Source organism: Panthera leo, chromosome D1 (assembly GCF_018350215.1).
Source record: "Panthera leo isolate Ple1 chromosome D1, P.leo_Ple1_pat1.1, whole genome shotgun sequence".
In the NCBI taxonomy this organism is placed as follows: Eukaryota; Metazoa; Chordata; class Mammalia; order Carnivora; family Felidae; genus Panthera; species Panthera leo.
This window is the reverse complement of record NC_056688.1, coordinates 71,429,243-71,454,534: the sequence shown is the minus strand read 5'-3', so window position 1 is coordinate 71,454,534 and position 25,292 is coordinate 71,429,243. Positions and strand designations below refer to the sequence as shown.

General features: G+C 45.0%; 1 protein-coding gene across 1 annotated transcript in view; it reads right to left on the bottom strand.

The window, feature by feature from the left end:
- The window catches only part of INSC (INSC spindle orientation adaptor protein), a 161,087-nt gene that overhangs the window by 39,432 nt on the left and 96,363 nt on the right, over nt 1-25,292 (bottom strand). Inside the window, exons 6-7 of the mRNA XM_042904829.1 lie at nt 11,687-11,800; nt 5,871-5,996 (exon numbers count right to left, since the gene is read on the bottom strand). Coding sequence (XP_042760763.1) covers nt 5,871-5,996; nt 11,687-11,800 — 240 coding nt within the window. The remainder of the gene's footprint in view (nt 1-5,870; nt 5,997-11,686; nt 11,801-25,292) is intronic.

Genomic DNA, 25,292 nt, shown 5'->3' with positions numbered 1-25,292 from the left:
TGGGCCCTCATCCCTTCCCCCCTGCTCATCTTTAATTTCTCTCCATCTTTAATTTCTCCATCGATTTTCATTAAACTCTCCCTTTGGCTCCAGCACAGGGTGAACTTCTTATTTGAAAAAATAAAACGAGGAAGGGGATGGGCATAAAAAGAAGCTCTTTTGAAAGCAAGATTGTGTCTGGTCTTAAGGCTGGAGGAAGCAATTACTAGAACTTTCTTAGAGGTTATCTGAGGCCATCTTAGCATTGGGCTTTGAGTGCCCCCCTCCCACCCCTTATGGCCCTGGACCCATAGGTCCCTGCCCTTCAGATTCCCAGTCTCTCTCTAGTCCCCAGCCCCCTCCAACCCCATCCTGTCCCCTGGCCCTGTCCAACCCCAGCGCCTGCACCAACAATGCCCTGGCCATCCCTCTAACCACTCAGAACACCTGCCAGGACTGTTGTCAAATCCTCGGAACTCAGCCTCTTTGGGAGCAGGGTTTCTACAGATCAACCTGAAATGGTGGAGACAAATGGGCAGGGAAGCAAACGCAGGCTGAGAGCTCCCTTGTGCAGGCGCCTCACTGAGCACCGCGCCCACGTTGTTGTATTGCACCATTGTATCCACATTGTTGTGCTGCATCATGGCAGCTCCACGAAGGAGGAGGTGTCCCCATGTTATAAAGAGGAAAGCAAGGTTGCTCCCCAGCCCCCTATCTGGCTCCCCAAGCCCTACGGTCCTCCCCCTTGGTAAGCCAGTCCACCTTCCCTGTTCAGTCCTGCAGGAAGGCTGCCTTGACCAGTCCAGGCAGGCTGGGTCATTTGGCCACCCAGCCTGAGGAGGGTCCCTCTGCTCTTATTGGGGTGTGTATGGCTCTGGGGCCTTCACTCCCTCCTGGGCCCTTGTTTTCTTCCTCCAGTCTTCTCCAAGGTGGGGTTCAAAGAACACTGTCTCTCCTTCTGGGCCCCAGAGGTCACTGAACATAGAGCTCCTGAAGACTTCCAGCCCCACCACCGACTGGCCAGCTGTGGAGTCTCTCTGCTTTTACTGAGGCCACTTTCCCTTGGCCTCCCTGGGAGCTCCTCCTTGGCCCTCTGAGCCCAGCTCTATGGCCTCCTTGCGGCTGCCTTCACCAGCATCCCACGCAGAGGTTGTGCCATCAGCCTGTGGCCTCTGACAGCCATGGGACAGCCCTTTCCACTGTCTAAACTTCTGGTTGGGGCACCTGGGTGGCTCAGTTGGTTAAGCATCTGACTTCGGCTCAGGTCATGATCTCACGGTCCGTGAGTTCGAGCCCCGCGTCGGGCTCTGTGCTGACAGCTCAGAGCCTGGAGCCTGCTTCTGATTCTGAGTCTCCCTCTCTCTCTCTGACCCTCCACCGTTCATGCTCTGTCTCTCTCTTTCTCAAAAATAAATAAACATTAAAAAAAATTAAAAAAAAATAAAAATAAAAATAAACTTCTGGGCTTCTCCCCGGCCACCCTCAGTGGGAGATGCTGGGTATGCTGTGGCCAGGATGAACCAGACCTCTGAAAAAAGGATAGATTCTTGAAAGACCCTTCAGATACCTCTGGAGCAGCCTTTACTGTGTCTCTGATATCTCACCCCTCCAGCCCTGTTGGTCTGAGCCCTGCCCAAGCCAACACCCACGGCCTGGCTCCCTGGAAGCCATTCCCCTGCAGTCCCCACTTCAGAAGGGCCAGCTCTTCTCAAGGCAGCACAGTGTAAAGTACATGCTTTAAAACCAGCCAGACTTGGTTCTAAAGCTCCACGTTTATGAGCAGAGGGGACACAGTTCCTGAATCTCAGGTTCCCCATCGGTAAAATGGAAAGAACGTGAGGACTTGAGCTCTGGCCCCACTCAGCTTCTCCATACTGTGCACTGGGTGGCGTCTTAGACCACGTCAGCCCCTCCTCCTGCCATGTCAGTGCCCCCCTGTCCACTGGACTGTAATCTTCCTCAGGCCACTGATTTTCTAAACCCCAGTGATCAGCCTTGCACCTGCCATAATCGTAATAGCTACCATTTGTCAGTGTCTATCTATCCTCCTCTGACAGTGCTAGGAGGTAGAATTCATCATGCCCATTTAACTGAGGAGACTGTACCTCTGGGAAGGTGAGTAAATTCCTCAGGGAAATGTAGCACAAGCTCATAGGTGGAGAAGGCTGGGTTCCAAACCAGGAGAGCCTGCCTATCAAAGGCCACGGTTTCCCCACTGCCCTGGGCTGCTTCTCGGTGGATGTGCCATGAGGGAGTGAATGAGTAGCATGATTGGTGGGCGATGGACTGAGTGAATGAATGAATGGGTGAATGGATGACCGGATGGCGGAAGGAATGAGGAAGTGGATGCTGAAGTGACTCCACGGAGTGAATAAATGAATCCACGATTGAATCTAGGACCACACAAAATTCCCAAGCCAGGCAGAGCTCAGGCATCACGCGGCAGAGCGCCTGGTGCCCTGGCTAGACCCACACTTCTGGCAGTGAGGTCTGTGCATGATTTAATGGACCCCTTCAGGGTTGGAGGGAATTGGGGGTGGGGTGGGGGGGAAAGCCACATGACAAAGATGAATTTCACCAAATCCAGCACATTTCTCACTGCCAATTAATTAGGTGGCCTCAGTGAGGAGCTCAGGCCAGTAAATCAGCGGAAGGCTGAAACTTTGACATTATCTGACTAGTGCATGAATTGGGCCTTGTGAGTGGGTAGCTGGCAACAGCCCCGGGCACCACACCCCCCCATCCCGTCTTTGCCTCACCGGTCATGCTGGGGTTTCTACAGTCCAGCCTGTCTCTAGGCTTCTCCCCCCTCCCCCCTAGACACTAACAACAGCCGGCCTCACTGGAGCCTCTGAGGCCAGCGCTCAGCAGCCCAAACCACACAGGGCATGTGTCGGCAGGACCTGAGGGAGGGGGCGTGGCAGGGGTGAGAGAGGCACTGGCCCTTCCTGGGTCTAGAACTTCTCAAAATTTTGGAAGCAGCACGATAGGAGGAAAGGAAGGTGGAAATCGGCCTCAACATGTCAGATTTGAGTCCTGGGTCTGCATAATGGTTCACAGCGCAGGCTGGCTCTGGCTGGGCAGAACTGCCGTTAAAATTACAAGGCTGCTAGACCAATGTTTAGCTGTGTGCTCTTGGGCAAGGTGCTTCACTTCTCCAAGTCTCCCATCCTTCTAGCAACAGGGAGGATAATCATAGCACCAGAGGAGTAACCATCATCCAACACAATGAAAGGGGGAAGCTGAGCAAAGTGCCCACCCAAAGCAGGTATTTGATGTATGTTAGTTATTGTCACGATGTGCTCATTACCTGTTAGGACCAGGGTCAATGAACGTTTTCTGCCGAGGACCAGATAGTCAATGTTTTTGGCTTTGTGGGGCTGTATGGTCTCCTGCAATTACTCAATTCTGCTGCTGTGGCACAAAAGTAGACAGTCAACAGCTACGCGAGTGAGCATGCCAGTTCCATTAAAATTTCATGGGTCAAAAACTGTAAATGTGAATTTCGCATAATTTTCATGTGGCACAAAATGTTATTCTTCTGATTTCTTTTTTAACTATTTAAAAACAGAAGAAAAAAAAACCATTCTGAGCTCACGGCTGTCTCAAAACAGGCCACGGGCTGAATTTGACCCACGGGCCACGACTTGCCGCCCCCTTGCACTAGAATGGCAGCTCCATGAGGACGAGGGGGGTTGTCTGTTCTGTTCACTGCTAAACTCCCAGTACCTAAAACAGTGCTTGGCAAAGAGCAGTAGATAAGTATTTGCTAAAAGAATGAATTATAAGCCGTGTATTTCTGTGCGACAAGTCATTTCCGCTCTCCAGGTCTCCGCTTCCTCATCTGTGCAAAGGGGACGCTTGCACATGCAGGCAAGCATCAAATGTAATTAGGAGGCCTGTGGAGCCACCAGGCAAGCTCAATGGCGGTACAGTGTAGGCGCTGTTCTGACCACCAGGGGGCTCTTCTCAGGCCGACCTCATCCCCCCTCTGCCTGGCAAAGAGGTGTTTCAGGAATGTCTGTGTATAGAAAGTAAGTTGCCAGGGAAGAGGGGAGTGCCCAGTTAGGACTACCTTCTCCTGTGCCAGTTGGGGGTGGGGGCTGCTTAGCACATTGGCCAGGAGCAGCGAGGTGACCTTGATTTAGCTGCGGGGGCTTTTAGGCACTCTGAGAGTATCTAGTGAACCAGGGAAGAGGTGAGGTTGACTGGGCATTAGACTCAGGCAGACGGGGTCCAAATTCTGGCTCTAGAATGTACTCTGTGACTTTAGACAAGTTACTTAAACTGCCTGAGGTTCAGTTTCCTTGCCTTTAAGATGGAGACATAAAGAGAGCTCACCTCACAGGGTTCTAGTGAGTTAAAAAGGGATATGTGTTGGGGGCTAGATCAGCACAGGCCAGGACAGCCCCTGCAAAGATGCATTCATGCCTTCTAGCTTTGGAGCAGCAGCAGGAAGGTGGAAGGAAAAATATCCTCCAGACTTCCCAGCTGCACAGGTTTTTAGCTCTAAACAAACAAACAAAAAAGCCCTGCTGGTTTTCTTCCCTGGATTAAAAATTTCCTGCTGCTCTGCAAACTCTCTGAAGCCAAGAAATCCACGGCTTTTGGAGGACTGGTGATTTAAATCCCTTCTATTTTTTCCCTCCTGTTCTTCCCAGTAACCAGCAGGAAAAGAAGATGAAAAACAAAACCAGTCTGGCCATGTTTCCACTACCCAAGGAAGGAGATTTTGTGGGAGAAGAGAAGATTATTCAGCACGGAAAGTTGGAGGTGCCCAAAGCATTTACTTCCTGGAGCCTGTCTGTTTTGTCACTGCCCCCTTTCCCGTTCCGCTGTCTATTTAAGCACACATATACAAAGGCTTCCACCCCTGCAGGAAGGGGCGCTCTGCCCAGCGGGGTGGCGCTAGCTCTTCCACCATCTTGCTTTGGGACCTCAGACGAATTACTTCCCCATTTTGATCCACAGCCTTCTCATCTGTCCAATGAGCCAAGTCCCCATCTATTCTCCACCCTCAGCTAAAAGCATCTCTGAGTCCATGATCCTACAACACTGTCCCATAACCTGAGTAGATTTGGAAAGAGGCAGGTGGAAAGTGAGACGACCCTCTGACTAGGAGTCCAGACCAAAGTGAAGACACTGGGGGTGGGGGGTGGGTTTTCTGGGAGCTGGGACCAGACTGTGGGACAGGGGTACAGAGGAAGGAGAGCATTTTGCTTGCCCCATCCCAATACAGACCAGACTCAAGGTACCCCCAATCTCAGCCCTACAACCTGGAGAGAGTGGGGAAGGGGGTGGTAGCTAGAATTAGTCACATCGCCCTAGGTTGGCCAGGGGCTGAGGCACCTAGGTCTACCAGATCACTACCTTCCCTCTGGCCCCACTCATCCCGTGCCATGTTGACCCAACGAACACTTGGACTTAGGCTTCAGTTTCCCTTACCTAATCCCTCTGTCTTGGTTGAGCCCTACTTGCTTGCCCGGGCCAATGTCTGTCCTTCTCTTGCCCACTCTGTTCCCCAGGCAGCAGGATCCTCCTCCTTCACTGGGGCCATGAGTGAAGAACCAACAGCCCTGAACTTTGACACCACTCCACACCCTACCTGCCTGCCTCCTGCTGTGTTCTTCCCACTGGACTGTTGGCCTCTCTACCCAGGAAGTGCTGAGTACCCCTCTGGGCCCTGCCCTTCCTGGCCAAATTCCTCAATCCCTTTCCTTTTCATCAACTTCCATAGTCAAAATCCCAGCAGCCTCACTAGAGCAATGCCTGGGAAAAATAGGTTCTTAGAGGAAGAAGCCCAGGTGGTCACCACATCTGTCAGGCCCCGCCCACTACCCACCTGACTCAGAGACCTTGAGCCCCACCCAGCCAGCCAGCTGTTCTCTTACCTTCTCCAGCTGGTGGACACCCTCTTCCACACAGCAGATGGAGGCCAGCGTGCGGAGCGCCTGGGGGTACAAGCACCGGAAACTATCCTGCCGGCAGACTTTGAAGAGGGCTACGACACCACCCTCCTGTCAAGAAAAAGAAAATGTCACTTCATCTCCCTGTGTCACCTTTCCTGGGGTTGACTCAAGAATAATTGTCATCCCTCATTCAGCTGATATGCTTTTGGGTCTTTAGGGCAGCAGAATATGCCAACCCAAAACACATCACTTTGCCGTAAAGATTATTTTGAGCTGAAGGCAACTGAGAAGAAGCAGATATCAGAGGTCTCTGCCCTCCTCCTATTTGCCAGAAGGAGGACATAAATTTACAGAGATATCCCCCTTTCCCTTTCTATTAGGAAGGACAAAAGTTAATCACCAGAGATAACTTTAGACCCTTACAGCCTGGAGATGCCATCAGGGGAATCCTCATAATAAACTTTACCGACCATCCTTCATCTATCGCCAGTTTTCCATAGATTTGCCTTCCTACAACTTGCCACTCTTAGAGACTCAAAGTGCTCTTCAGGTTGCCTGTTATCTGTTTTTTTAGTTCTCTAAAAATGTATTGTTCTCTTGCTAAGAGGCTGTATAAGTTCAAGTTCTAACCAAGCCTCTGAGTCACTCATCTCTGAGTGTTCCCATGTGTAATCGTGATGCATATGCTAATAAACTTTTGCTTGTTTTTCTCTTGTTAAGAGAAAATTGTCAGCCCGATTTATAGGGCACCAGCCAGAGAACCTAAGAAGACGGTAGAAAAAAAAGAATTCTTCCTCACCTAAACTACACACACATACACACACACACACACACACACACACACACACACACACACACTTCCATGCTCAAATGCATACTGCAATGAAATGCCACCTCCAAAAGTAATGTCACCCTTGATGGTCCAAACTGGAAGCAGGACTGTCCGAATGCTTCTGAGGCTGTGGTGCCAGGGGCTAGGGCAGACATATTTGTGAGGGCCAGCCTCAACACCAGTCAACACTGTTTCCACATACCTGGCAACTCCCTCTCAGCAGCCTGTCACAGAACAAGCCTGGAGTCCTCAGAAATAGGTTCTAGAAGCAAGTCTGAGGCAAGTGAAGGGAACTGAAGCCTAGTGCCCTGTGCAGGTTCTCCCTCTGCCAGAAAACACCATTACTTCTCAGATCCTTCCAACCACCATGGCAGGCACTCAAAAAAGGACTTTCATTTATTTATATCAATACTAGAATTTACACTCATTTTGTGAGGGAAAAAAAAGCAAGCCAGATGGGTGAAATCATTCACCCAAATCTACATCATCCATGTTTTCCCTTCTTTACTCTAGTTTGCAAGAAAAAAAACCACAAAAAAAACCCTTCAGCAACAAACACCCTAGCTGAGTGTGAGCGCATACTTGTTTTGTGACAGCTGGGCATGGAAACGCTTTTAACTTGTGGAGACTTCACCGCAGTCTGGGAGGACTTCTGGGAAGAATCCAGGGGTAAGGTGAGGCACTCATCCTAACTGGCCATATTTATTCTATAGAAATCACTGGAACCACCATGGCTCTTAGATCCCAAAGCAGATCCACCAGGCGCCCAGCAAACCTGTGGCAACACCACCGTGGATGTCCAGAGCAGGAGAAGTTGGACACCCTACATTTGGCTTTGCCCTGTTTCCTCCATCATCCCCTTCCCCGAGGCCTGCAAGGGTGCCTGGGAATGGCAGCAGTAAAGAACTTGTGAAGATTGATCTGAACTTTGCCCTGAGGGCACTCGCCTTTAACCTCACCACCCCTGGCTCTAACTAAACCCGTTACACTCTGTTCCCCAAACTGAAAAAAATGTAAGAAGCTGAGTCCAGCAAAATATCATCCACTGTCAGATTTCTGAGAACTCTTTCAACAAAAAATGTACCGAGCACCAGGCACTGTTTCATGTTCTGGGGGCGCAGCTGTGACTGACAGCGCAGATAATGAATGAACAACTAGAAGAAGCCACAGCGATGACTTCTAGGGCCCAGCACAGACTCGCTGCAACAAGTCCTCCCAAATCTTTCCTTCCCAGCGTCCCACCAAGATCAGCCTGGCAGCCTTCTTCATTCTAAGAGTTTTGCTGCTTATCACCGCAGGCACCAAGATGAGTTCGTAAATTCTGACATTTTACAATCAGCTGAGAGCATTCTTTAACTTCCGTATTCCTACTTCCTGTTGGGGTGGTTCATTTGGTGGGAAACGGGCACATCATATATGGCTGATAAATTCATCCACGCAGCCAAAAACTATTCATGGTGCAGTATACGTCAGACGCTGGGCTAAGCACTGAGCAAGACTGCCTTGGTCCATATTGAACTCAGGCCCTGGCAGCCAAGGAGTCATGGGGGCTGTGGAAGGGTCAAAGAGAATCACTCTGATGTTAAACACACATCACTCCTCTGATGAAGATATAATCTATTGTGCAGCAAGACACTTACCCCCTCTGACTTCCTGCTTCACCATCCTTTATCCCTGTCTTCCTACTTTCTCATGGTCTCTGGGACATCTGATGAGGGTTCCACATAAAGGCCTTACTCAGAGTCACTAAGTAAAATCAAATTAGTGTTTAAGGTAAGAAGAAACAGAAGTCCTAAGTTCTCCCCAGCCAGCCTGGCTGGTTATTATTGACCTCCCTCCAGATATAAGTTATGTATACACATATATGTGCTTATGTATGTAGGTACATTTATATATGTGTGTTCACATATGTATGTTTATATTTTCATGTGTGTGTTTATATTTAATCATATATAGTATAAAATATTTATATGTATGATGATAGAGACGGTAAGGGACAGGTAGATACATGATAGATAGATGGACAGGTAGGTAGGTATTTACATCTGGACCAGACAACAAAGAAATGGTACCAAAGAATGCCAGACTGAGAGCCAGGATCAATGTGGCAGGCTTCCTTTGGCTGGGGAGGCACTGAACTCAGCATAACTATATTTAAGCCTCAGTACCCATTTGCATTGGGTCCTCATTACATTGTTTGCCAAGCCTGTGAAAAATAGCTTTCTTTGCATTTTTAGCTGCTGGGAAATCTCAAGGGAAGAAATGCTGAATCCAGGCTGAGGGGATTCTGGTTCAAATCCTGACTTTGCCGCGGGTTAACTTCGGCACAAAACAGGGTCACGGCAGCTACACAACCAAGCTGTTGGGGGAACAACTGAGTTCATGGATGTGAGAGGGCCTCACCCAGGTGAGGGTCAGTCTATGGAAAGCTTCCTCGTTCGAAGAATGTCTCAAACCTTCATAAAAGGTATCCCAAGGGTTAGAATACATGGAAGGGAGAGGACGAAGGAGGCTTCAGAGGAAGGTACATGGAATAGTTGTGTGGACCACCCTGAAAACCCCTCAAGGACCCAAGAACAGTGCTCGTCTTAGAGTAGAGCTGGGAATCGCCTGAGCTAGCAGAATTGCACTGTTGGCTAGAGCTTGTTTAATTTTATAGAAAGCTATGGGCTCAAAGCCAACGCGTATAATGGTATCTATTATTCAGACAGACTTGGGATAAGCTGTCACAAAGCTGAGGAGGCTACTTGTGGGATGTAGGCTAGTGATGGGAGAAATAATAGAAGAGCAGGATAATTGTGACAAAGCACAAGGGAGTTTGCTCTGCTCTGCGCTCAAGAAGGGATGGGGCTTACTACTACCATCACAGGGAGGGCTGGGCTTGTTCTTTGGTCTTCAAAGGAACCCAAGAGGCTGAGAAGGCAGACCTCAGACAGATGAAGGGCCCAAAGACAGACCACACTGGGCCCTGAGGGGGTAGGTGGGGCAGGCCACTTCGAGGCCCAGATTTGCCCCAAATTTGTCACAGTGTTGGGCACACTACCTGAGCATCAACAGTGAGGATGCTGTGTAGAGTGCACCAGGGGCTCCCAGCTCCTGTGTCACTGTCAGGACTAGAAACCCAGACATGGTGACTCCACTGGAGGAACCAGTCTCACCCTCTTCCAGGCTGGGAAGATGGGAGTCATCACTGAATCTTCTCTTTGCTTCAGCCTTCTGTCTACTCTCTCCCAAGGACTCAAGACACAAGAAGACTGAGATGAAGATTCTGGAGGCAGAAGATCTAGTTAAAATCCCAGCTCTGCACTTAATGTGCATGACCTCAGACAAGTTATTTACCTTCTCTCTGATCCTCTGTTCCCTCATCTCAAAAATGGGAATTATAATTACAACACATCATCAGATCATTGAGAGGATCAGATGGGATAATGAATGAAAAGCTTAGCACAATGCTTGGAGAGGAGGAAGGATGCAGAAAATAACAAAGGTTGTAGAAGGCAGAGAGAAGGGCAGAGGAAGGAACAGGAGGAGAAGAAGGAAAAAGAGGAGGAGGGTTGCTAAGAGGCAGTTCAGAATAGTAAGCAAGAGCATAGCTTTTGCTGCCAAGCAGGCAGTTTCAAATTCCAGTTCCCTCACTTACTAGCTGTGTGACTTTTAAAGCTCCCTAGCGATTCTAACATGCATCAGGATTGAGAACTTCTGAGTCACTCTTTGGCCCAAGAATCTAAAGGGCCAGGATGAAACCAGAAGTCACCACTGTGGGCTTTGGGACCATGAGCTCTGAAGTAAATAAACTTGGGCTCTAATTCTGACTCCACTCTTGATCAGTTGTGTGAACTTGAGTAAGTCCCTTAAACCATTTCCTCAATTATGGATGAGAACAACTTGATACCAACTTCCTAGGATGGTTTTGTGATTTAAAGCAAATAATGTCTGAATGGCATTAAGCACAGTGGACGGCAAGACAGCAACGCTCAAATGTTACCTGTTGTGGTTATATGCGACTTACTGCTCCCCTAAGCAGGGTTGACAAGCATTTACCCTTCTCTTCCAGATTTCTTTTTTTTTTTTTTTCAATATATGAAGTTTATTGTCAAATTGTTTTCCATACTCCTCTTCCAGATTTCTTTAAGGGCTTAGGTGAGTGATTCTGAGAGTGGCCATGCCTCATGACTACCTGTAGCGCTCGTTAAAATGTGGATTCTCAGGTCTCATCCCAGGACTTCAGTAAATTTAAGTGGGGGCAAAAGGATCTGTGTTTTCCAAAATCCCCTGAGGGATTGTGAGACAGAGACAAGGCTGGGGACCACTGAACCACAGCATCTTCCTGTGGCTGGCATCATACATCTCCTGAAAGACATAACTTTGTGTCCAATTAGATCACTAGTTCTATCTCCATGGCAATGCCATTTGTCAAGTTAAAAAAAAAAAATGAGCAAAAATGAAATAGAAGACCCTGGTGAGAGCCTAGGATCATCAATTGCCTGTATTTACCCTCAGTGTCCGCACACCAAGCGTAGGGGCAAATTAACCATGAAGCTGGTGAATTAGAACTCCCATTGTAATTGATGAAAACCACTGTTACCCTCAATTTTGTCTTCTCATGTGGTACTGCAGTGGCTGCAGGTATTTTGGGGATTCATCAAGAACCTGAGTTGGGGGATATGTTTTGTTTGGGTTTGGTGAGATATGTAGAGATGAGAAAGGAGGGTTGATATACCTAACAGATACCACATTAAGAGGAGTATAGGGATGAGACCCTGGGGGCACTGCTTTCTTCTCAAGAGGGAGCTGAAATCAGAGGGTCTAACCACTATTAAAGATGGAGACACCAAGGCCTTAAGAGGGGACATGACTCTTTCAAGATCATACAGCCAACAACTTCTGGAGCCAGCTATTCCCACCAAACTAGCTCCCTCCCACTCTCCCCAAGCCTGTCACTTTGGCCTCTAACCATGAAGCTCACCTTGGCGATGATGCGGCACAAGGGAGCCCCCTCCTGGGTCAGGCTGAACAGGTTCCCTGTGGTGGATTCCGTGGTGTAGATATTGTCTGAGGCATTGATTTTTCTCACCAGTGCCTAAGAAAAGATAGCAAAGTCTGATGGTTACTCACTTCATCTATCCTCCACTAATCTTCCTTAATGGAATACCAATGGATCCATGCTCCTAAAAGCCCCCTAGAAATTATAATCCTGCCCCATTCACAGTCCCAGTATGCGGGTGGTGAGGTTCTAGCTTTGGGAAAGACATGAGCCTGTATGAGGTCTGAGCTACATTTCAGAAATACGGGATAATTTCAACCCCCTGGGGCATCGACAACAAATGTGCCCCATTCCAATCGACAGAAAATCAGCTCTCAATACTGATGGTCTCAACAGGTACTGATTTGTTGTTCTCCTGGCTTCAAATGAAGACAGAAACCAGCAGTTAAATTCAACCCTAAAGTTGAAAACCAAGGGGTTGCTACCGCTATGGCCAAAGAATTGGTTTGTTTGGGATGACTGATAGCCAACAGGTGGGTATCCAGCTGGGTAATGGGTTCAGGGGTTGAGTCAAGAGAAGTAGCCTCCAACAAAACAAAACAAAACAAAACAAAACAAAACAAAACAAAACAAAACAAAACAAAACAAAAAAGAGAGAAGTAGTCTACAGTAGCTTACTCCTTGGGAGGACATTTGCATTGTATAGCCAGGCCAAAATAGCAATACTGGGATTCCTGTCTAAGAGTGGGTAACTCGGGAATGTCACCCCGCTCCAAGCTGAGGGAACTAAGGTTTGTGGTAAGAAGGCTAGAAGTGACTGGACCTAGGACCCAGGGAGGACCAGGAAGAAAAGCAAATGGAAAATTCATCAACAAATGAGACATAAAGATTAGTTTAGCCTATTTCTGGGAAAAAGCTTTTTCACATATCTTGAAACTACTTCATAATCAGCCATTTGCTTTGAAGCATATGATTCATTGATTATAAATGATTCCTACCTGCTAATTAATTCTAGTTGCTGGAGTTTCTCCTGGGAGATGTGGAGACAGTGATTCAGAAGACTTGCCCTGGGGGTGCTTCATGCAAGAAAGTCACACCTCCAGAGCTGGGGGCTCTGAGCAGTTGCTATGTTATTTTAAAATATCAAAATGGATTTGTTTTTTAATTAAACCCACCGTTATGGGGAAAAAAAAACACTTAAAAGGAAATAGATTTGAGTTCTAGTGCCAGATTGCCTTTTTTAACACATTATGTTGATGAGGAAGTGTGCCTGAGGTTGAAAGCAGGGACTCTGGAGTCAAACTGCCCTGGGTGCAAATCCTGGTTCTGCCATGGTGTCTGGGTGCCCCAGAGCAAGGAATTTAGCCCTTCTGTGATTCAGTTTTCATCTGTGTAAAACAGGGTGGAATTTACAGCGTCTATCTCTTAAGGTGGCTATACCCATTTATTAAGGTAGCCAATATACAGGGGCTCCTGGGTGGCTCAGTCGGTTGAGTGTCGGACTTCAGCTCAGGTCAGGATTTCACAGTTCATGAGTTCAATCCCAGCATTAGGCTCTGTGCTGACAGCTCAGAGCCTGGAGACTGCTTCAGATTCTATATCTCCCTCTCTCTCTGCCCTTCCCCTGTTCATGTTCTGTCTCTGTCTCTGTCTCTCAAAAATAAATAAACATTTAAAAAAAATTTTTTTAATAAAAGAAAAGGTAGCCAATATATAAATAAAGGACTTCTAAAGGTACTTGGCACATGGAAGCAAAATAAAATTGTCAGCGGTTACCATTTTGTGATCTTGGGCAATAGAGAAAAAAAAAAACCCTAGGCCTCAGTTTCCCCATTTGTAAAATGATTAAAATTAAGTGTGTTTAAGGCTCAAGGTAAATGACTCTCTTTTTCTCTTTATTCAAACTCATAAAATACTTCACACATACAATAAACTAATTCTCTACAGAGAGCAGTCTAAGATTAAGTGCATATTTAATCAAGCAACATTAAATGTAAAAATTATTCCCTAAGGTTTGATAGATGCCTCTTATAAGATATTCAACAAAAGGTAAAATTAATAACCAAGATTTGTTACTGCAAGTCTCTGTAATGAACGTCCTTCTTAGAATCCTCCCCCATCATACCGTAAGCACTTACGTAAGTCATATTAATGCTCACATGAAAACACCGATTTAATATACTGGGGGCTTGTACCTAAATCATAATTACTCAGTGTTCCTGATTAGTGTTTGCACTTCAAGCAAATTAGCATGACGTTAAACAATTCAACCCAATGTCTTTTGCAATCATCTGCTAACACTAGACCATTTACGCCTGAGAATAATTTCTTGCTAATGTCTCTACGCATGTATACCGTAATTATGCCTCAGATTATCTCAGTGAATCAGCTCTCTGACAATGAAAAGTTGTAATCATCCTTTTCATAAAGATAAATTTGGAAAAATTTGAGATCAAAGGCCCCACTGAAATCGTCACAGTATGTCAGAGCTGAAGGACCCTCAGCAAGTCTTGTCCAGCCCTCACTTCACTTGAGGAAACAGAGACATAAGAAATCTGACCAAGGTCAAGCATGTGATATGTGGTGGAGTTAGTTGGACCTGAACTCCTGTGAATCTGACTTCCTGTTTTCCAAGTTCAGTGAATCCATCTCCTTCAAAGTCGGCAGGACCTCACCTGGACCAGCAAAGATAGAAGTCTCAAGACAAGGAGAATATTTGGCCTCATTAGCAACTCTCCCCAGATTGGAGAGTGGTTCTCCATCCTGGGTCCCGTTAGCATCTGCAACTCTCCACCCTGTGGAAGCCAGAGCTCCTGCTGCAGGGGGCAGAGCTGACTGAGAGCCCCAGCTGCTGTCCCTCTGGATCCACCCTTGTGTCCTTGTTGAGGCCATACCTCCCTGAGCTACTCCCAGCTGTGACAGAGCAGAGCAGGGGCACTACTGCAGCCCGTGGCCATTAGAGGGGACTCCTTTGGCCTGAAAGTTCCACGTCTCTTCCTATTCAAGTCTTCCTTCCACCTTTTATTTCTGTGTTCAGACCTGCAACATGGTTTTCTATGCCTGCCCCACTTCCTCCCTTTCATCCTTCACAGGCATCTATCATATCCTATCTTGGTGTCAGCTTCAAACTAACACAGTCTCTAAAATCAAGATTTTTTTCAGGCAATCAAGGAGAAACTGAAGACGTGTCAAAAGTATGCTTCACCCTGTATCATAAGAAGAGTGGCAGAAAAGAGACAAAATAATGGAGCAAAGATTGATGAGACTGAATGACAGAAATAGTTTTTTAAAGACAGACTAGGCAGAGAAGAAAAAAAAACACCACACACACACACACACACACACACACACACAAACACACAAAACCCCTGAATCTTGAAGACCAGGAAAAAGGGATAAAGAAGGGTTAAGGAAATGTACACAATCTAGCTTCTCTAAATAAGGAATTCAAAAAGGAAAAAGTATTTTTGTTTCTCAGGCAGCGACTGCAGACCCGTGAAATTGATCAGGAGAGATAAACTCTCATACATCAGCCTGGAATAAGTTCCTCAGAGGGAGCCAGGAAAATACAGTGAAGCCTCTGTGTAAAGCTTCAGATAGAGAATCCATAGTTGGACATAGTTAGGGCAGCCCAGCCATGCAAAGGAATGACATAAATGTGGGCTGATGTGACAGGGTGTGGCAGATTAAACATGGCCACAAATTCTTTGCTACTCCTCCCATGGAGACGTGAGCTCCAATTCCCTCCTGCCACCACCACCTTTTAAATCTGGGCTGGCCTCAATGACTTGCTTGACAAATAAAAGCCAGCACTTGGTGGAAGTAATGTTTCAGGACGTCCAAGGCTAGGTCATGGGAAACCTTGAAGCTACCACCCAGGATTCTTGTAACATTCTTTTCAGAGTCCTGAGTTACCATGTAAGAAGTTTTGTAACTCTGAGACTGTCATGCTGGAGAAACCATGTGTAGGATCCCTGATCAATAATCTCAGTAGACACCAGCTTTCCAGCCATCCCCTCCAAGGCACTCTACATGTCATGAAGCTTTCTAAGACTCTCCAAACCATCTGCCAGCTGAACAACACCAAATGACCTCTGTTGATGCCATATGGAACAGAAGAATCACTCATCCAGGCTCTGCCCACATTCTTGGCCCTTCAGATTATAAGATATAATAAAAATGGTTATTATTTGGGTTGTTATACTTGTTATACACTAACAGAGTTCTGGAAAACAGGAAAGGACTACAGAGAACAGCATGAAATATCTAAAGGATTGCTAGATAAATTTCTAGGTGCAAGGTTTTGAAAATGCAAATCTAGCATTGCCTATGTCCTAAAAGAATGTATTGGAGAAATGCATGAATCAGGCCCCCGAGGAAAGGCACAGAAAGAACGGACGTACTAAAGAGGAGATAGACAAAGCTATAACTGAATACAGGCTTGGATTAGCTATTGTTCTGATAGGAAAATATCTCCTAGGTAGGAATATACATTGCGGGGAGGCAAATGTGGATAAGATCTTTTAGAATTGGAGGTTTGGGGCAAATATAGACCTTAACTGATTTAATTTCTCTCAATAAGGGAAATGCCAAATCTAGAAGAGTTTTCTTGAAAAACAAAAGAATGGGCCAGAAAGGAAAGAAAGTCAAAGTGATAAAGTTGCCCAAACCCAGCAACTAGTGCTCATGCTAGGAGTTAGATAAGGAAAGATACCAACATGGGAAGCAGGGTAAACAGTCAGAAATTCAGCTGAGTCTCCCTGAAAGGAGTAGGAGATAAATGAAAGGAAAGAGAATATTGGAGGCATAGTTCATTAATGCAAAAAAAAGATGTAGCAGAAAGAAATGCTACTCGAGGTCAACCTACTCAAAAGGTATGGAAAGACTGTGTTCTGAGGAGCACACGTCACAGGGACTGGTCGTCTCGAAGCCTATAAGGATCCAGTCTTCAGGAGCATCCTTAGAAGACAGGGGTCTTACGACCTAAGCAATTCTCCATCAAGAGGCAGGGACAAGAGCCAACATGATATAGAACTAGAGTGTCTGTGCATTTTAGGGCAGTCTTTATTTTCTTATTTATCCCTAAAGGAATTTTGAAAAATCTATGACCCCTCACACATTTTCAATTTGACTGGGACAATTTTTCATCATAAGTTTAAAGATGGACAATTGACTTGGACAATTTCTCCAAGTCAACAAAGTTGGAAAGGGTGTAATTTCCAGAAGATTGTAGATAATGACATAAAATAAAAGCATTGCATCTTTTAGACATACTCAACGAAACTTAAATACAATGTAACTTGATACCAACATCATCATCCACTTAAAAATGTATGAATAATCTCTTCCTTCAACATTGTGAACATTTCACATCTTTTCTTTTCATCCTTAAATGTATGTTCCCATTCCAACCTCCCCCCCTCAGAATTTCATCTTCTTGTAACACATTTGAGTTTCAAAGTGTTTTATTGATTACCCTTGTCATATTATCACTGAAATATGAAAAGTCATTTTAATGGGGCACCTGTGTGGCTCATTCGGTTAAGCGTCCGACTTCGGCTCAGGTCATGATCTCACAGTTCATGGGTTCGAGCCCCATGTTGGGCTCTGTGCTGACAGCTCAGAGCCTGGAGCCTGATTCAGATTCTGTGTCTCCCTCTCTGTCTGCCCCTCCCGTGCTGACGCTCTGTCTCTCTAAATAAATAAATAAATAAACAAACAAACAAACAAACATTGAAATGTCATTTTACTTCCTGTGACTATAAGGTCCTAAGTGTTTAAAAATACTCTCTTCTGGGTTGAGTTACTGTTACAATTAGTATCAGTACAATTGGTCAACACAACATAGATTACTAATTTTGATAACTATGCATAATAAAAATGAAAATTTTATTATAAACATAGGTCTTAATGAGATAAATGAGGCTTTGTATCCTTTTTAGCCTTTCTCATTAACTCATGTAGACATTATTGAATATTGACCTAATGCATGTTTTTATTTAATTTATTTTGTGTAGTTTATTTAAGATTATTTATTTATTTTGAGAGAGAGAGAGTGAGGGTGAGCAGGGGAAGGGCAGAGAGAGGGGGAGAGAGTCCCAAGCAGGGTCCTCGTTGTCAGCACGGAGCCCAGTGCTTTCAGAGTTCAAACTCATGAACCATGAGTCAATGACCTGAGCCGAATTCAAGAGCCAGACGCTTAACTAAGACACCCAGGTGCTCCAATGCATATTTTTAGATGTAAACCTGAAAAATTTTGTTCCATAAATCCATAGAGACAAATGGGAGTTTTTATAGCCATGCTGCTTGACCCTTTGAGTACACTCTGAATTGTGCAATCACATGGTGATCCATCATCAAACACTATCTTTTTAATTTTTTTTAATGTTTATTTCTTTTTGAGAGAGACAGAGACAGAATGCAAGTGGGTGAGGAACAGAGAGAGAGGGAGACACAGAATCCGAAGCAGGCTCCAGGCTCCGAGCTGTCAGCACTGAGCCCAACATGGGGCTCAAACCCACAAATCGATGAGATCATGACCGGAGCTGAAGTCGGACACTCAACCAACTGAGCCACCCAGGCGCCCCATCAGACACTATTTTTAATGATCTTCCAGCTGATAAATCCTCTCAATTGGTAGAAGAAAAGAAATGGAAACCACTTGACTTGCAAAAGCAATTGCTACCCAATCATTAGAGTTGCCCATTCACTATCTAAATTTCTGGGAAGAATTCCAAAAGTACTTTATCAAGACTTATCAAATAATTATTAATTATACCCATTGCTCTTTTACTTGGAATACCTTCGGTTATCCAAATTATGCAGACGGGATTAGGAAAATCAAAATATTATTAATTTCTTTGCCAATACAATTTTTAACAATATATTTGTGTGTGTTTCAAATATGTTTTATCAAAACCTTGAATCTACAGCTTTTGCTTGTTGAATTTATGGAAAACACCCACCTTATAACCTAATTGGCAAAGACAGTTCTTTCAGCCAAGCCAGTCAGTCAAGACAACTTTTCTCAATACAGAACTGACTTCATTTTTATTTTTTATTTAAAAACAAAAATTTTAACGTTTATTCATTTTTTGAGAGACAGAGTGTGAGTGGAGAAGGGGAAGAGAGAGAGGGAGACACAGAATCTCAAGCAAGCTCCAGGCTCTGAAATGACAGCATAGAGCCCAATGCGGGGCTCGAACGCCTGGATCGTGAGATCATGACCTGAACTGAAGTCGGACACCCAAACAACTGAGCCACTCAGGTGCCTCCTAACTTCATTTTTGATTACGAAGTGTTTTGATATGTGTTTCAAGAAATGCCCCAAAATGCACTGACAAATAATTATACAAATCACTCTCTAAAGGAAAATGTTAAAACTATCAATAATAGAGAGCTAAAATAAAATTTGATTTATTAGTATATGTTTACTAAACTTTTAATAATGCAAAGTAACAGGCAGATAACATTGCAAATTTATTATAAATACAGGAATGTGAAAAAAGGCATCGTATTCTTTCAGTAAATAGGTGGATATATGTATTGAAATTTGGTGTTCATTGTAAGGAGTAATTCAAATTTGAGAATAAAAATATCAGAAATCATTTGATTATTTTTAGTAGCTCTCATGATCAGACTTCCCTACATATTTAAAGAAGGAAAAAGGTATTTACTGCTTAAATCTAATTAGTCCAGCTGCTAGCAATTAATTTTATATTTTGCTAACAAGAAGTAGAAATTAGTATAAATATTTTATCAAATGTGTTGACAAAATAGGCTTGAACTGCTTTCTTAAATAATGTACTCCAAATCTGAAAAAAAAAAAAAATCATGTAAAACTTGGATCTGTGGATTTTATACAATATATCTTGCAAAATGTTGTCATTCTCAAAAGTATTCCAGCTACATTTAAAAGAATCATCGGGGTGCCCAGGTGGTTCAACAGGTGAAGCATCTGACTTCGACTCAGGTCATGATCTCACAGTTTGGGAGTTCAAGGTCCACGTCAGGCTCTGTGCTGGCAGCTCAGAGCCTGGAGCATGCTTTGGATTCCATATCTCCCTCTCTCCTCCCCTCCCAACTCGTGCTCTGTCTCTCTCTCTCAAACATGAATAAACATTAAAAAAAAAAAAAGAATCATTATCATTAACCTTTAGAATCTCTGGGTCTTCAAAGATGTTTTTCTCTGCGATGAATGACATAACCTAGGTTTGAGTGTGAGATATAGTTGAAGGGAATTGCTTGCATTTAAATATGTGCCCCAAAAGCCATTTTGAGTGTTTGATTTGTCTTACCAGTTCTCTCTTTACTTTGTCAAAGGAAAATGTCCCTCAAGAGCCATGCACAATTTGGAAGTAAATAGAGATGGAAGAAATATGATAAATTTAAATCTTTCAAAACCACCCCTCCAACACACACATATAAGCACACACAGGTACACACACATGCACACACACTCACACACACACTACCATTCTACTATATATCCCCATAGTGGGAACACACAATTTCTGGGGTGTCAGGGTGGCCCAGTTGGTTAAGCATCTGACTCTTGGTTTTGGCTCAGGTCATGATTTCGCTGTTTGTGGGACTGAGCCCCACATCGGGCTGTGCACTGACAGTGCGGAGCCTGCTTAGGATTCTCTCTCTTTCCCGCTCTCTCTGCCCCACCCTTGCTCTCTCTCTCTCTCTTCTCAAAATAAATATATGAACTTTAAAATAACACACACACACACACACACACACACACACACACACACAATTTCTAATGCCTTTCTCAACAGAAATATGTAAGAAAAATCACAGAAATAATTCAAAGAGGCCTATGGGTCTGTGGTTCAGGGATGAAGGTTTCTTCTTTGGTCTCCCCAATCCTCCAAACTTTTACACAGCAGGGCAATGCACTATAAGATGTGGGATGGGGGTTGGGGGAATATGGCCTTCTTTTGGAAAGTAATAGAAGGGATGTTAGAAACTGTGTATTATTGAGAGGATAATTTTTAGGAAAGAAATAAAAACTGGAGATCTAGAAATTGATTCCGTTAAAAGTATATGTGTTTGCATTTCTCCTAGAAAATCTTTGGGAACCTGGACAATACAGTGTCTTTAAAGTGGTTTGAAGACATGTAGCCAAAGTCACTTCAAGCAGCCCAAATCAATGTAGCCTGGGGTGGCAGAAACGGTGTTTAGGGAGGGTGGCTAGAAATTAAGAAATGTTTAAAATGCTGAATGGGAAAGTGTGCAAACCAAGCAAGTTGTTGGAAAAGGATTATAAATGCCTGACTTTGCAGGAAGAAGTAAATGTATCAAATGCCCTCCTATGAAAAAGGAGACATTTTTCTCCCATATGTGGTAAACATCATGCCACAGTTAACCCATGGTAGATGATTTCCCCCAGTGAATATATGATCACAAAGCCTTGTGGACGATGGACAACTAAATTAAACAGACATCCTACCCATGGATGCCGTCAAGATGGTGTCTGTTCCCCACCCTCTTCTGTTCAACTGCAGATAAGTTAAGGCCTTCAGCAACCCTAAGACAGAGTCCCAGCATGAAATGTTGCCTGGAATTCCTGCCTAACGGATTGAGGATTGGCCTGTTTTCACTTTCTGTGAATGCAGGGGTAATGCTGTGATACTATTGTGTATCCAAGGTACTACCTCTTTCAAGTATGGTTGGGAAAGACCAGTACAAATTGAGAAGCCTAGAAGGAACCCCTCTCAAAGCTGGAGAGACAGCCTGGACTATAGCTTTCCAAGGTAACATGACCACACGCACACTGGGATGAGACCCTTCTGACTAAGATGAGCAGAAGAAGAAAACTGAAGAGAATTCTATTAACCTAAGTATTTGGGACTTGGAATTTTTCCTACAGGAAAAGACTGGGGTTTTTTTTCTTTAATTTTATTTTCTCCCACAGAACTTAATAATGAAACAGACTATTTCTCTAAATTTTGTACATCTTTATTTTTCTCATCTGGAAAGTACAGATGATCTTTATGTTACCATTTAGGTGCACTGCAGCCTCTGGTTATCTATATTGGACAACATATATGCGAGAAACTGAAGAGTAGGAAATAGAACAGGAAAGCAAATTTTGAGCTTTAGTTATAAAACCTCCTTAGAGATAATTTATTAAATGTAATATCATGAGTCATTTCCAAGCCTTCTGGAATCAGAGTCTAAATGTCCCACTGTGATTCCAGAAGGATCTGCAAAGAGGTAGGGGTTGTTATTTGCAGAATGACTTCATGAAGGTGGGAAAGAACTTCCCCACTGGCAGCTGACCTCCTCCCCCAAGGGGCTCAGGCACACTCTTGCCTGACCACAGCCCCCAGTAGATAAGGCCAATAGCACAGTAGGGCAAGAACTGTGACAGTACTTGGTCTCCACTCCTACTGTCCTCTGTGCAGGGATTTCAGTGACACGCCTCTGCTGGCTTCACTCCCTACCTCCCTGTGTCATCCTCCTGAGAGGGTAGGGATGAGTTCATGAGTTTGGAAGAAGGAACTGAGTATGCTAAGCTTAGCCCCTGTCTCTCTTCTCTTAGGGAGTATCCCTCAGGTCTGAGCTCTGTCACAAGGTAGGTGCTTGTCCTTCAGGTGAGGCCTGAGGCTGACCAGCTGTGCCTAGGACAGGGAGGGGAAATTTAGCTGTGAGATAAAGTTTTAACTAGTTTGCTTAGCCACAGAGCCAAAGCTACATTCCCTAATCAGTTTTATTAGACTAAAGGTGCTATTTTAAACTAAAATCAAAAGTAATTGATGGAATGAAAAGATAAATGAATATAACATCTACCCACATGAAGCTGAGTCAAGGACTCAAAGGTACAGGTGAGAGTCAATTTATTCAATAGAGAGTCCCTTAGAAGTCATTTTAAAGTAAATCAATTTTTATAAGTTAAGTCTTCTCTTACCTCCCACATAGCTAATCCTTTATTCCCAGATAGATTAATCATCAATGTTCATTAATTTCCTATTGGTGGCTCCTGACATTTAAGCCTTAAATTTTTCCATACTCACCAAGTAGTTAAATTATCTTAACAAACAATTCGTTAGGTGACTGGGGCGGGCTCTTTAGCAAAGCATGCTGTGAGCTCTTAAGGGAGAGCAAGTCTTTAGTGAATAAAGCAGTTGACTTAGTCAGAAGAGTGTCACCGATTACTCATGGGCTGTCTCATCTCACCCTCACAACAAGCCACTTAGAGGTGGGGAGACGAAGTAACTTGCCCAAGTTGTCATATCCAGTAAGTAGCACTGTCAGGGTCTGAACCTTGATATGCCTCCAAACCCCCCACTCAGTCCACTATCCCACAACACCTATATTCATAGAAATCCATACTACCAAGATTGGAAGAAGTCTTGCAAACACTTGTCTACTGCTGATGTCCTCCAGGGCATGACTTGTCTTGTCTCAGGGATGGGGAGTTCCTAAGGTGGCCCCTTCCATTGCAGGGAAGAGTTATTATTCCCCAATTCCTTTTTACATAGAATGTCCTATAGATTTGGCCTGCTGGCCTAGGGTCCTTTTTCCTTTCAGGTCCCAAAACACAGGACTGTGGAGGGAGCAGAGTGTCCATCCTTAGATTAAACATCCTCTCCTCCTCCAACTATTTCCCACATATCTTGATCTTCAGCCTGGCCCCCATCCTTTTAGAAGTCTCCTCGGAGCCCAATCATTGCCAGTGATACATCTGGGGTCTGGAATTGGACACAACATTCCAGGATGCAGGAGACCAGTGCAGAGTCGTGTGCTAGATTATCACTGCCCTCCTTGTAAGCATTGTCCTACCATGTATTATTACTGTGTGTGGTGGGGGTAGGGGTGGGGGCCAGGAAGAGCACTGTTCCTCTGCTCGAGAGCCTCCACAGTACAAACAATGCTTTTACCAAATTGCACTTCCTGAAACGCCAGCATCCCAGAGTAAGTGAACAAGTGCTTTAAGAATAAAAAAGATTTGGGGTGCCTGGGTGGCTCAGTCAGTTAAGCGTCCGACTTCGGCTCAGGTCATGATCTCACGGTTCATGGGTTCAAACCCCGCATCGGGTTCTGTGCTGACAGCTCGGAGCCTGGAGCCTACTTCAGATTCTGTCTCCCTCTCTCTCTGCCCCTCCCCTGCTCATGCTGTCTCTCTCTGTGTCTCAAAAATAAGTAAATGGAAAAAAAAAATTTTTTTTAAGAATAAAAAGGATTTGTTGCGTCCACATAAGTTTGGAATATACTGCTTCATATCCATTCATTAATAAATCCTTATTGAGGGCCTAGTGTATAAGAGGTACTATTCTCGTCACTAGATGTATATCCATGAACAAAACAAACCCAAATCTCTGTCTATGGAAGCTACAGATCAGACAAGAAATACCATGAATGTGTGAGGACCTTTTAGAAGACTTCCTCAATCTAAGGACATAGGCTTAATTCCCTTTATGTCAAGACACCCCCAATATAGGATCCTGCTATAATTATTAACATCCTAGGGAACTGTATTGGGTCACAAATTTGGGAAACACACACTTATACCACTGAACACAAATCACCTTGCCTTCAGCCAGTGTATCTCCTTATGTCACTACCGTCCTGTATGGAAACATTCTAATGTAAAAAGAAGCTAAAGATCAGCCAAAAAATATTATAAGCACAGCAAGCCCAACCCATAGGAGGGCTCAGAGGACCCCACAGAGCATGTGAGGAGGAAAGGGATCTTATCAGGAAGCTAATAACAAATATGCAGAGGAATGCAGGACAGATGAGGAGAGGGAAGCCAGTGAGGGACCGAATTCTGAGAGAGGAGCTGTGGATTGGGCTCAGCTCCCAGGCAAAAAGCATCAGTAACCCAGGTAGTCAGACCTGGGGATGGGCAGGATTTAGCCATGGAAGCAGAAGGACCAGATTAGGAATTCCACTGCAAACAAGATCAGGATGAGGAAAAAACCAGAACGGACCGAGCACCCCCAGGAAATCAGCTACATAGTACACAAGGTCCAGGTTCCTGACAGCCCAGGGAGCTCCCCCCAGGATTCTGACACCAGACCACAGAAAAGACACCCTCCCCCTTTGCCTCCTGGTAGAATGACTGCTTCCAAACCCCCCTTGCTACCTTTTACACTCCAACATAACTCTTCAGTTTTAGGCCTTTTCTTTAACCCTGGTACTGCCAGGCAAAAGGGCACAAAAGTAACAAAAAAGGCATCATAGGCACCTGTAGCCCTGCTCAAAAATTCCTCCAGGCTCCCCTCTCCCCCACTACTACCTTCCGTATCCTCGCTCATTGCTTCCTTGATGTTTTCACCCACTTTGGACCCATGTTCCCATGTTCCACAGGGTCCCTCTGGAACTCAAGAACTCAGTTTGGAATGCCGGCCCCAGCTGGCACCACCACCTGCCCCTGTACGTGACGGTCAACATCTGCACATCGACTTCAAGCGTCAGCCCCAGCACCCCATCTTTCCCCTCATCCCAGGCTCCTCGGACAGAGTGGCCTTTGCAGACTCTCTGGGTTGGGAGGGTCAGAATGCCTGGGGCCAGCTCCTCTGACCAGCAGGTGAGCCAGGTTGGAAGAACCTGTACCCTGTGCAAAATGAGC